The sequence below is a fragment of the Ahaetulla prasina genome, chromosome 1 (assembly GCF_028640845.1).
Source record: "Ahaetulla prasina isolate Xishuangbanna chromosome 1, ASM2864084v1, whole genome shotgun sequence".
NCBI lineage: Eukaryota > Metazoa > Chordata > Lepidosauria > Squamata > Colubridae > Ahaetulla > Ahaetulla prasina.
Window position 1 is genome coordinate 333513280 of NC_080539.1, and position 12552 is coordinate 333525831.

General features: G+C 41.5%; 1 protein-coding gene across 1 annotated transcript in view; it reads left to right on the forward strand.

The window, feature by feature from the left end:
* C1H14orf132 (chromosome 1 C14orf132 homolog) overlaps positions 1–12552 on the forward strand; it is a 45546-nt gene that overhangs the window by 7666 nt on the left and 25328 nt on the right. Inside the window, exon 2 of the mRNA XM_058162629.1 lies at positions 8767–9188. Coding sequence (XP_058018612.1) covers positions 8767–9188 — 422 coding nt within the window. The remainder of the gene's footprint in view (positions 1–8766; positions 9189–12552) is intronic.

Sequence of the window (12552 nt, forward strand, 5' to 3'; positions counted from 1 at the left end):
AAGCAAGGTATCCAATCTTGGCAACTTTATGACTTGTTGGCTGGGGAAGTCTCTTTGAGGTTGGTCAGCCTTGCTTTAAAGTAACTTAGTATGTTACTATCATTCTTGCCTGACCGTCACTTGGTTTGGCACCCGAATGGATTTTTTTTTCTAGCCCCCAAGCATAAAAATAAAGATGATTTTCAAGTTTCTACAGGCTTTCTCCTAAGTCAGATTGCTTGATATATCCTCTTCTTTCTCAGGGTCTGTATTTCCAATCACTTGCAACCTAAGACTTCACAAAGTTACTGAGTCAGACTGTACCCAAGCTACCCTAGGAAGAAAGTAGTTTAGTATTGAAAATTGTAATTTTGCATGTGGATTTATTATTCTACTTACTTTATTGTATTTTTAAATATATGCTAGGGCCTCTTGTGGCTCAGGCTGCTAATGCACTCTGTTATTAACAGCAGCTGCCTGCAATTACTGCAGGTTCTAGTCCCACTAGGCCCAAGGTTTAAGGGCCGGAATAGCTCAGGCTGTAAGGAGCCTGTTATTAGAACACAGTAGCCTGCAATTACTGCAGGTTCAAGCCCGGCCCAAGGTTGACTCAGCCTTCCATCCTTTATAAGGTAGGTAAAATGAGGACCCAGGTTGTTGGGGGGGCAATAAGTTGACTTTGTAAATATACAAATAGAATGAGACTATTGCCTTATACACTGTAAGCCGCCCTGAGTCTTCGGAGAAGGGCGGGATATAAATGTAAATAAAATAAAAAATAAAATACAAATTTTCAAATTTTGCTTTTACAAACAACTTTTCCATTATATCTTGTTATTTCACTTTCCCCCTGTCCAGTTTTTCTTTACCCAACTATCTAGCTAAAAAATAAGTTTTAGAGAATGAAAAAAAACCTCAACCACTAATTTCCAGAATTGAGTGGTAAAATATATTAATTTACTACTAATCCTCTAGTTCTCCCCGGTGGTGAAATCCAATTTTTTTTACTACCAGTTCTGTGGGTGTGGCTTGGTGGGCATGGTGTATGTGGTTTGTGTGGCAGGGAAAGGATACTGGAAAATCTCCATTCCCTCCCCACTCCAGGGAAAGGATACTGCAAAATCCCCATTCCTACCCCACTCTGGGGCCAGCCAGAGGTGGCATTTGCCGGTTCTCCAAACTAGTCAAAATTTCCGCTACCAGTTCTCCGAACTGCTCAAAATTTCCACTACCGGTTCTCCAGAACCTGTCATAACCTGCTGGATTCTCTGGTTCTCCCTCTCTCTAGATAGTCCAACAATTTTGTAGAGTGGAGAGTGGAGAGTTGGGAATGGAGCGGAGTGGAACAGAACTTGACAGGACAGGACAGAACAACTTTATTTGGCCAAATGGGATTAGACATACAAGGAATTAATCTCTGATGCATAAGTGTACATACAAGCAACAAGTGATAAATCATGATCACAATCATAAAATACAACCATCATAAATCATAAGATACAGTGATAGTCATAGGATACTAAATTAAGTGTTGTGGCCCACCAGTGGCCAGCAGAGCTGGTGGAAGACTCAGACAGTGAGGAGATTGGGGAGGAACATGGGCCAGTCCTGGAATCTGGGGAAGGATCCGATGAGCACTCTGCATCGACAGCCAAGACGGGCCAGGGCGATCTGACAGTTGCCAGCTGCCTTCAGAGTCGGACATCAGTGGGGCAGAAGAACAGTTGGAGCCTGTTCCCAGTGTGCACATGCGCAGACCTGCCAGGAGAAGGGAACAGCTAAGGAACAAGGGTCAACTTAGGAGTAAATCCATATGTGGACAGTGAGTGGCCCCTCCCATAGGGAATAAAGAGGAGCAAAAGGGGAAGGGACTTTGCAGGAGACAATTAGTTCAATTCATTAGAGTGAAGATCTGTTTCTGACTTCTTGCCAAGTATTCTCTGCTACAGAAATGTGTTTGGAAGATATCGGCCTGGCAGCTTTCCAAGCCTGATAAAGGTATATAGTTGTGAAATCTCTTGAAAGACTGTTGGTTGGGACTTTTCTGGAGAGGAATTCCCTTTAAACTACATAAAAGGGGTTTTACTGGGATGAGGAGTCGGCTTTGTGCTTTTGGGAAGTGTAGGTCAGAACAATAATTAATCAACATGTATCACAATAAGATACTAATAAAAGCAAGCAATATAAAGCATGAGATACAAATAACAAAGTTATAAGAAGCTAAGGAAATAGATAATAGGAAAGATGAGAAGGATCTAGTAATAGTAATACAGCTCTACTAGGTGGTTTGACATCTCAAGGCATAAGACAGTGTTGTGGGAATTAGTTGTTTAGCACAGTAATAGCATGGGTTTTTTTTCTTTTATACAACATGCAAATGCAAATGTGGAAGATGATCTGAGAGGAAAATTGAATGGCCATTCCAGTCTAATACATTCATTTTATGAAAACTTTAAAATTAATGTTTCATGTGTGTAAATAGCCCTAAACACCTACCCTATGTTTTTTTAATGAACAAATTTTCATGTATTAATTGTATAAATTGCATTTCCTGTTTTGAAACAATTACATTTAGTTCCCCCAAACCTGGAGGCTCTTGTGCAAATCTCCTGCTTGCATTTTTAAATTGAAGTTCACTTGGCTACTCAAGGAAAAAAAACACTGGACAAGACAAGCTTTCAGCAGGTTCATTTAGGATAATAGAAATGGAGGACACTACAGAAAAGTAGAGGCACTTTAAATAAAGTGGCAACCTAAAACAGAGTTGTGAAGGAAAGCACAAAAGTAAAGGGATTGTGAGTAAGTACTGAAGGGAGCAAGCTGGAAACCAGTGGTTCCCAGGCTAGACAGAATTCCTATGTAACATTTTCCCCTCTACCTCCTACAGCCATCAAGAGCCTGCCGAAACGTCTATTAACTCTGCTATGGAAGAAGCCTTGAGTTTAACTTTAGGGGCACAAATGCAAAGTAGTAGTAAATGATCCATTAGATGGTATCATTTTTGTCTACAGTAAAGAGTCTGAGTTGTGTTTGTGAGTTTTCTGCTGAGTAAACCAATTCCTGAATAAGTGGAGTATCTGAAAAGTTGAAAGTTATTGCCAAATTCTGGTCTGAAACCTGATGTATCACTTTTGTTGTGGTCTGCTGGCAGCCTGCAGAACTTGCAGCAGAGTCAGACAGTGAGGAGGCTGGGGAGGAACATGGGCCAGTCCTGGAGTCTGGGGAAGGCTCAGATGAAGGCTCTGCATCGGAGGCAGAGGTGGGGCCAGGGCCATCTGGGAATTATGTGCTGACTCCGAAGCCTCCACAGTCTGACGTCAGCAAGTGCGCACATGTGTAGAGCTGCCAGAAGGCAAGAACAGTTAAGACAAAAGGGGCAACTCTGGAGTAAGATGAGATGATTGGCCCCTCCCATAAGGCATAAAGATGGAGCCAAAGGACGAGACTTTGCAGGAAGCAACTTTGCTCATTCTGGTCGATTTAAATTCTGAAGTTCTGTTTTGACTCTGTGCTCTGTGTGGCCTTGCAAAGCTAATTACCAGTTAGGTCTTTGACAGCATGTCAAGGGAGATAAAGGTGGGTGCTTATAAGCCTTATCCTGAAGGACTGTGGCAGACTTACGTTGGACTCTTTACAAACTATTTGCAACTCATTACACGCTGTGAATGAACAGAATTTACAGCCGTTGAAATAAAAAGAGGGTTTTTGGGACTAATTGTGTGCTTTTTACTGTCTCAGGAAGCCTAGGTCAGAACAACTTTGGCCCAAAAGAATGTTTGTTTGGCCCTGGATGAGTGGGGTTGGTAGACAATTTTACTCAAAGGCTAATAAGCCTATGTAAGGTTTCCAGACATCCAATAAAAGGAAGATGTGTCCTTTTTATTCTCGGCTACCCCCATCTGGCAGGCATAGTCTTAAAATCAAATATTGTCTGGCTTTTTTAGCATCTTTCTCTCCTCGAGCAGCTTTTTTTTCTATTAGGCAGCACTTTCCTAATAAGTGCTAATTGCAAGTTAACAAGCTCTGAGCAGTGACCCCAATTAATTGATTATTACCTTCAGGCTCGCTTGCATTGCTGCCTGAAATTGACAGGACCTTAATTAGTCACCAGCTGAAAGCTTTTACCTCCTAACCAGGAACACCATAGGCAAACAATTGAAGCTAGCATATTCCTCTCAATGTATTCCCATTGTGTGCCTGTTTACTCACTTGTAATCTCTTCCCCTCCAATAAATGTAGAGCAAATATTAGTGTGTTCTTCATTTTCCTCCTTTCCTTGTTCTCCTTTGTTTCTTCAAATATCTGAGTAGACAGCAGTGGTGGATTTCTATGGGTTCGCCCTGGTTCAGGGGCCCCACCCAGACATCATCATGTATGCTCTGCATATGCGCAAGAGGTTCTGCCCTGCGCTGAAGCACCACACATCAGCAAAGCACATGTGTGCTCCTGGTTCCGAACTGGTAGCAAAGATAAGAGGAACCCACTACTAGTAGACAGGTCTACTTTATAGGGCAATGTTGGCAAACCTATGGCACATGTGCCGTAAGCGGCACATGAAACTGTCCCGCAATGATGCGCGCCCTTGCCAGCTCCTCTTTGTGTTCCTGTGGTCAAACGCGCACTGGTCAGCTGGCCATCATGCATGCAGTGCTAGCGGACTCCCAAAGAGTGGCGGTCCATCGCACATGCGTGAGCCGGCACCCAGACTTCCAGGTTGACATCTCGCTCATGCACGATGGACCGCTGCTCTTCCGGGGTTGCCGGCACCGTGTGCATGACGGCCAGCTGACTGGCGTGCATTTGAGCACAGGAATGTGAAGAGGAGCCAGTGAGGGCGCGCATTTGTCGCAGGACAATTTCATGTGCCACTTCCAGCACGCAGGCCAGCACACCAGAATGCCAAAGATTCGCCAACACTGTTATAGGGTAACCAACTTCATTAGCCCACAGATAGCAGCAATGGGGTGGCTCATGATTTTACAGCATAATGGCTTGTGTTAGCATGCTTCTTCTAGACACTTCTTTGATTTTTAGTTCAGATTTTGTTGGTATCCTACCTTGAACATAAAGTTTTGAAATCTTATTTTGAAGGGAGCTGTTGACAAGCTTAAGCTAACTATATACGGATGATATAGGGAGGCCTCTAAAGCTAATGTAGTGACATGGAAATATCAATTTTCTTGAGAGGTGGTAATGGTATCTATACAAGGGAAGAAAATGCCAAGCTAAAAATTAAAATAGATTACTTTAGAAATGACCATCAAAGAAAATCAAGGACAGAGACAACCTAGAAGTAAGAAGAAAGACTGAGAAAAAGCCAAGATAGTATTCAACAATACACAAAAAGGTGGGGAAACAGCAGTCCAAGGCAGGAACAAACAAATTATATCTTTCCTAGCCCACCATATTTCTCACAGAGTGGTAAGTACCCCTTTATCTAAAAACAAGTTTGCTACCTTGAAAAAGAAGACTCCACATCCTCTCTAAAGTAGGTTGAGAAAAGACAACACTTGCCCAACTCCATATTGCCCAACGAAGTATAATTCTAGTTGCCATCAGCCATACTCTATTGCAGGGAACAGAAAGGAAAGGCCACATAAAAATATTTTCTCTAAATGACATCCAATTTAAACTTGATAAGCTCATTCAAGCTCTAACAATGCTTGGTGCTAGTAGTTGCTATGTCACAACATCTAACAATGGGACTAAAAACAGTCTGGAAATAAAACAAGTGCTTCAAAGAATCAGGCTCTGCTGTTTATCCCTTTAAATAGCTTGTTGGCTAGGAATTCTGCACATCGGAAAGTCAAGTCGTAATAAATCTGCCAAGTAAGCTTCTAAACTGTCATCCCAAGCACATAGCTCTGGATACATTTCACTTTCTGCCTAGTTTACTAGGGTTTAAAAGAATCTTGTTCATAAATCGTGCAATGTACAGGATATGTTTAGAATGGCAGACTGTTCAACAAAAATTGTGTTTTCTCTTCCAGAATTTTTAAAGATGCCCCAATCCAGTCTGGTTCAGCTGTACTCTCCTCACTTGCTTGAGGCTACAGCCTTCTAGATGATGATTACTACAGAAACCAACGCTTCAGTGTAGAGATAATTTTTCTCTCCTCCATTGACTCATTGTTCTGCTCAGTTAAGAGATCTTCAGAATAGATTCCTGATTTTAAAACAAACCTCTCCATTGACATCTCTTATCCCTCAGGATAAGAACTGGACAACAACTTAGAGGAGAGTATAACTTCCTAACTTTCATATTCAATTCAGTTCCAAGATGAAATTATCCCTATAAGCTCACACCTACAAGATTCAAGAATTAAAGCAGTATAGATTTTCTCTCACCTCTGATATTGACCCAGATTTGGATTCTGATATACAAACTAATTTGTTATATTAGAATGAACTATCACTCCATCCATTTAGAGGAAAGCTACTATTTCACTTCTCACTTTTTATTCTTAAAATTTCTTTAAAAGGCTGACAATAACCTAATCAATCTCTACATACCCACTGATGCCCTCAGCCAGTGGTGAAATCCAAAATTTTTTACTACTGGTTCTGTGGGCGTGGCTTGGTGGGCGTGGCAGGGAAAGGATACTGCAAAATCTCCATTCCCTCCCCACCCCTGGGGGAAGGATACCATTCCCATCCCACTCTGGGACCAGCCAGAGGTGGTATTTGCCAGTTCTCCAAACTACTCAAAATTTCTGCTACCGGTTCTCCAAAACCTGTCAGAACCTGATGGACTTCACTCCTGCTCTCAGCCCTGATGAAGCTGCTAATCATAAAATGAGAAAGGGTTCAGCAAACACTCAGAAGCTGCTTATAGATGAACTAGAAGAGAGGGAACCTTCAACTTCAAGAGCTACATTACAAAAATGAAAGCAGGCTAATATATAACAGCATAACAGAGTTGGAAGGCACTTTGGAGGTCTTCTAGTTTAACCCCCTGATCAAGCAGGGGGAGACCCTATACCATTCTGGACAATTTTTTTTCCAATTTCTTCTTAAAAACTCCAGTGATGGAGCACCTACAACTTCTGAAGGTAAGCCGGTCCACTGGTTAATTGCTCTGTCAGGAAATTTCTCCTTAGTTCCAGGTTGCTTCTCTCCTTGATTAGTTTCCATCCATTGCTTCTTGTCTTGCCTTCAGGTACTTTAGAAACACTCTTTATTTATTTATTTATTTATTTTGTCACACAGAATATATAAGCATAAGCATGAAATTACTATACAATATATAATATATATATACAATATATGATTATGTAATAGCTATATTAATTGGATATAACGAAAGGAAACAATAGGACAGGAACGGTAGGCACTCTTGTGCTCTTATTCACACCCCTTACAGACCTCTTAGGAATGGGGTGAGGTCAATAGTAGACAGTTTTTGGTTGAAGCTTTGGGGATTTTGGGAAGAGACCACAGAGTCAGGTAGTTTATTCCAAGCATTAACAACTCTGTTACTGAAGTCATATTTTCTGCAATCAAGTTTGGAGCGGTTCACATTAAGCTTAAATCTATTACGTGCTCGTGTATTGTTGCAATTGAAGCTGAAGAACTTCTGGCTAGAAAATACAAAAAGACACTATATTCATTATGAGTATGTCCTTGTGATTCAGGAGAGGTAGAAACCATCAAACATCTGTATGATAGTTCTGTATTGCCAATTTTACATAAAATCTTGAAATGCCCAAAATGCCACACTCCTGACTAGCAAAAGAGGATACAACAATCAACACTGTAAGCAATTTCTGTTTTGCAACATCAACCCTGAAATGACCGACAAAGTTGACAGACAAAGAATAATTTGTTCAGGCAAAGAATAAACAGGAACAATTAAGGCTACCTGAATATAGCTAATCAGAAAAATCTCAGGGACAGAACTGGAGCATTGGCTATTTTTTAACTTTATGCATTGGTGATTTGACAGGGATCTGTAAGAGAAGTTTATATATTTTAAAACCATTCGGGGTGATTTTATTGTTTTATCTACAATATACTTGTGTTTTATATTGCTATTTCAAAGTTTATTATTATTTGTACTGCTAATGTTTATATATTTTCTCCTTTGTTTCCTTTTGTAGCCTAAGCCCATCTTGTAGCATATTTTGATTGAACGTGTATTGTCTTTTAGCCAAAATTCTTTGTTGTATGTACCATTCCAAATTTTCCTGATATTGTCAATTTAGTTTTGGACATTTGAGTATCAATTCCCTTAACCACAACCGCTATTTCTTTCTAGTGTAGAATTGGGTACCTCATTCCATCATTGGGTACCCAAGTTTCCTAAATCATTCCTTCCAGTTCAGTATATCGAAGCCTTGACCTCTTCATTTGGGTTGCCGTAAATCTTGTCCGATTTGTTCAACCAGAAGAAAAGGTACTCTTCCCCTATCAGGCTGTGCAGCAGTTCCCCAAGTGGGAACTTCATTCCCAGTAAAGATGCTACCCGCTTGAACAAGTAGCAGCGGCTGACACCTGTTGAAGGCAATGTGCCTTGGCTTTCAGTTGACTAAGTCGCTTATTAGATCAAAACAAAAACACGCTCTTGTATCCGACGACCATAGATAATTTGAGTCGGGCGTCCCAGACGAGCCGCCTGCTGCCAGAAAGGAAGCGTGCTTCCGGGGGCGGGGGGAGACTCGCGACTACATCAGTCAGTAAGTGGTGGGCAGAAGCCACCTCGCGGCTAATTCTCCACCCCCACCTCCCTTCATTCTCGCAGCCTCCTTGGAAGGAGCGCCCGTTTGCTCGCCTCTTCCGGACTCTGAGCCTTCGCGGGGAGAGGCGTGACCAACTCGGGGCGCGCGGGCAGGCGACTCCACGCGCGGCTTTTTTTCTCTCTCTCTCTCTCGCCGAGACTGGAGCCTCGGCGTCCATCCTGCGGGCGCTGGTGCCGTCTCCTGTCTCGCCTTGCAAGCTTGTCGACCGACCATGTTCCCAGAAAGCTGATTGCAGCCGGGCAGCCGCGACGGCACTGCCGCCGCCATCCCAGTGAGCTGGAATTGGTAACGCGCCCCAAGTTGGTCCTGCGGGAGGCCGCTCCCCAGCAACCCAAAGAGGCGTCCGGCCCGGGCGGCGGCGGCGATAGCGGCCTCGCTCCCAGCTTTACCCTCATCTCGACCAGCAGCAGCAGCAGCAGCACCAGCTCTGACTCCCACAGCACCATGGACCTCTCCTTCATGGCCGCGCAGGTAATGGGACCGCCATGGCGCGACAGTGGGCTCCGTCGGCCGGCCGAAGGGCGCTTCCTTGGGCTCAAACCCGGGTCTCCTCCAGGCTCGCTCTTCAGCCCGCCCTTCGTGGATGTTTGGCAGGGTAGCGAAAGAGGAGAGGAGCTGCCCGAGCTTTTGACTCGGTTCCAGCCAAGGATGCCTTCGGGTGGGAAAGAAAGCAATTGCACAAAGCTGGATGTTTCCGATGCCAGTGATGGCTTCTGCATATTTCAGATTCGGTGATTGTGTGTCCTTTTCTGGGGAGAACGGTCCCGTAATTTTTTAAAAAAATTCTCTTAAATTAAATCACTGATTGTGGAGTGGCGGGGATAAAAAGACTTAGGCAGGTTTTGAATAAAAATGTCCCTTTTAAAATACTTCGCCTGAAGAAGGTATAAATGTGTGCCTGTTTAGCTGGGCAAATAAATTATGCTACTACTATACTATTGTTTGGTACCGCTGAAAGGTTGATAACTATAGAATACTTTGATTAGCTTTGGTAGCATGGATAACTTGGATAGAGTGTCTTGAGTAACCTTTAGCAGGACAGATCATCTGGAAGAAAATCTACCCTGTCACTAAGAGTTGACAGCAATTTAATCAACCACACAATCAATCAACCTTTAGGGAGGCGGGGGAAGCATCCTACACTTTCTAAATATCTCTGTCACTAGAAATAGGTAAATATATATCAACATGTAGTGAATGTGAAATCCTGGCAGGTGTACTCTGAATTCAGAGCACGGACCATTTTTGAGAGGTAAAACTACTATCTTATTTACACAAAAGAGTAAAGCGTAAGTAAAGGATTAAACCTTAATTTTCTTAGGCGAAAGAGAAAAATAACCATATGTTAATTAATTATATACTTCACCAGATGGTCTGCTAGTTGACCTCAATGCCTACTGACTGAAGAATAATTTCCAATTCTAGTCTTCTCAACATGGTACATTTCAAGCATGCTGTGCTTGCTCGCCTATGATCATCATCTAGCATTGCCTTGCTACCCTCCAGATCGGTTGTACTACAGCTCCATTTATTTTCCCAGCGATAATGGCTGGAGGGTAAGAGAATAATAAGGTGAAGGCAGTGATAATTCTATCCTATCTAGAGGGCATCAGATTGGGAACAGACATATTTGTTTCTTACCAAAGAAAGTTTGGGGCATAATTCACATTCTTCAAAAGACCAAAGAAATGATCACTAGAGTCTTGAAAAGGCCTTCTGTATATTTCCCAGTATCCTCTTTAGTTGGAGGAGAGGAAAAAAATCCATTTAACAGCAACAAAAATAAAGATCTAATCTAATGTTTGTTTTGTTCTGTTCCTTCCTACTCTGTTTCCAGGCAAAATGAAGGTATCTTTTCTTTTATGTACACTGAGAACATATGCACCAAGACAAATTCCTTGTATGTCCAATCACACTTGGCCAATAAAAATTCTATTCTATTCTAGTTCAAAAAACGTGTTTACAAGCTTAATTGGGAGCTGCAGCAAACAGAAGTTGTGTAATTGGACATTTCAAGCAAGGTTTCTTTGTTTTTAAAAATAGGATAGTAGCAATAGGGCTGAAAATACTGTTGGTTGGATTATTTTTAGTTTGCAAAGCTTCAAATTTCTGCTGGGTGATTTTGTGTTAATTCAAATTAGATTGTGTTACAGATGGATGTAATACTCTTGTGATGATAACAATTAGGCATCATGCTTGAAAAATGCATTAACTTGTTTTATTAAAAGTAATGAAAATGTCATTCACTTGCGCAGGCAACACACACACACAAACACACATCTAATAATGAAAGCAGAAAGGATTTTATCCAGAACACAGTATGAATTGTATCCTGAGATAAATTTTGTCCACTATGGATGTTCACATTTATTTTATTTTCTATTCTATACTATACTCAAATGTTCGCATTTTCATTTCCAAATATTTGTATAGCTAGATCACTTTAAATGGTAATAAGTATAATTTCTTTATATTTTCTAAAAATTATTTGACGCAGTCTTGAAATGTAAAATGAATCTGATAGGACTTCTTGCTTTATTTTTTTAATGGTTATGAAAATGTGTAAAAAGGAGGAAATACTTTTGTTTTATTTTGGAAAAAGGTGAATTTCAAAATTTGATACAAATTTGAACAGTTCTACTTTCAGATAACAATTATATGAGGTGAATTGACGAATTGAAATAAGAGTTAACAAGTTGGCATAGTTTGATCACATGTGTTACGTTGTTTCTGTCCAGATATTTAACTATGTTGCAGTAAAATATTATATAGTAAGCTATTTCCATTCAACGGTTCTCTTTTAAAAATTCCATTCTACTCCCTCTGTAACAGCCAGTCAGGATTCCATAATAGTTGAGCAATCTTTGTTCCTATTAGTGACTATTCAAAGTTATGATGGACCTCTCTGGGGTTACTTAGAACCCAGGTTCAAAGTTCCGATGGTCGTCATCCCCCCACACATCAGACACTCAGCAACCAATCTCCATTTACAGCTATTTAAAATATTCTGTGGTCACATGACCATGTTTTTTTTATAGTTTTGTTGAAAACTGGCATTTAGTTCCAGTTTTCGGCTAAACGAGCCCATAGCAAACTATTGATTCAGTTAATGATTGCCTCGTTTGCTTTATAACCACTGTGTTTAATGATCACTGCAAAAATGGTCATAAAATCAAGTTAGTCACATGGATGATCAGATTTATGACCATCACAACTTACAACCACAAAAGGCAAGTGGTCATAACGTGATGACCACCAGTATGATGTTGGTTGTTTTCCCTGTAGATTTTCTTTGTTCTCCTGCAAACCTTGAAATTTTGTCAAGTCAGCTAATAAATCTGTCTTATTTCTGGTAAAGTGTTTTGGCAACATAAACATTATAAACTGAGAGCAAATGTGATTCATTAATTAAAGTGTTAGAGTAGGATTGTGGTAAACCAAGTCTTAGTCCACAGAAGCTCATTGAGAGATTTTGGTCCAGTAAATTTTTTCTTTGCCTATCCTACTTCCCAGGGCTGTTATGGAGAAAAATGGAAGAAAAAAATATACAAGTGTGGGCTAATGGTTAAGGCACTAGCTAGAAACCAGGAGCCTGAGAGTTCTAGTCTTACTGCAATGCTCTCTACATGGGGCTCCCCTTGAAGAGCTCCCGGAGACTCCAGTTGGTTCAGAATGCAGCTGCGCGGGTGATAGAGGGAGCCGCTCGTGGCTCCCATGTGACACCACTCCTGCGCAGGCTGCACTGGCTACCTGTGGTCTTTCGGGTGCACTTCAAGGTGCTGGTTACTACCTTTAAAGCGCTCCATGGCTTAGGGCCGGGTTATTTACGGGACCG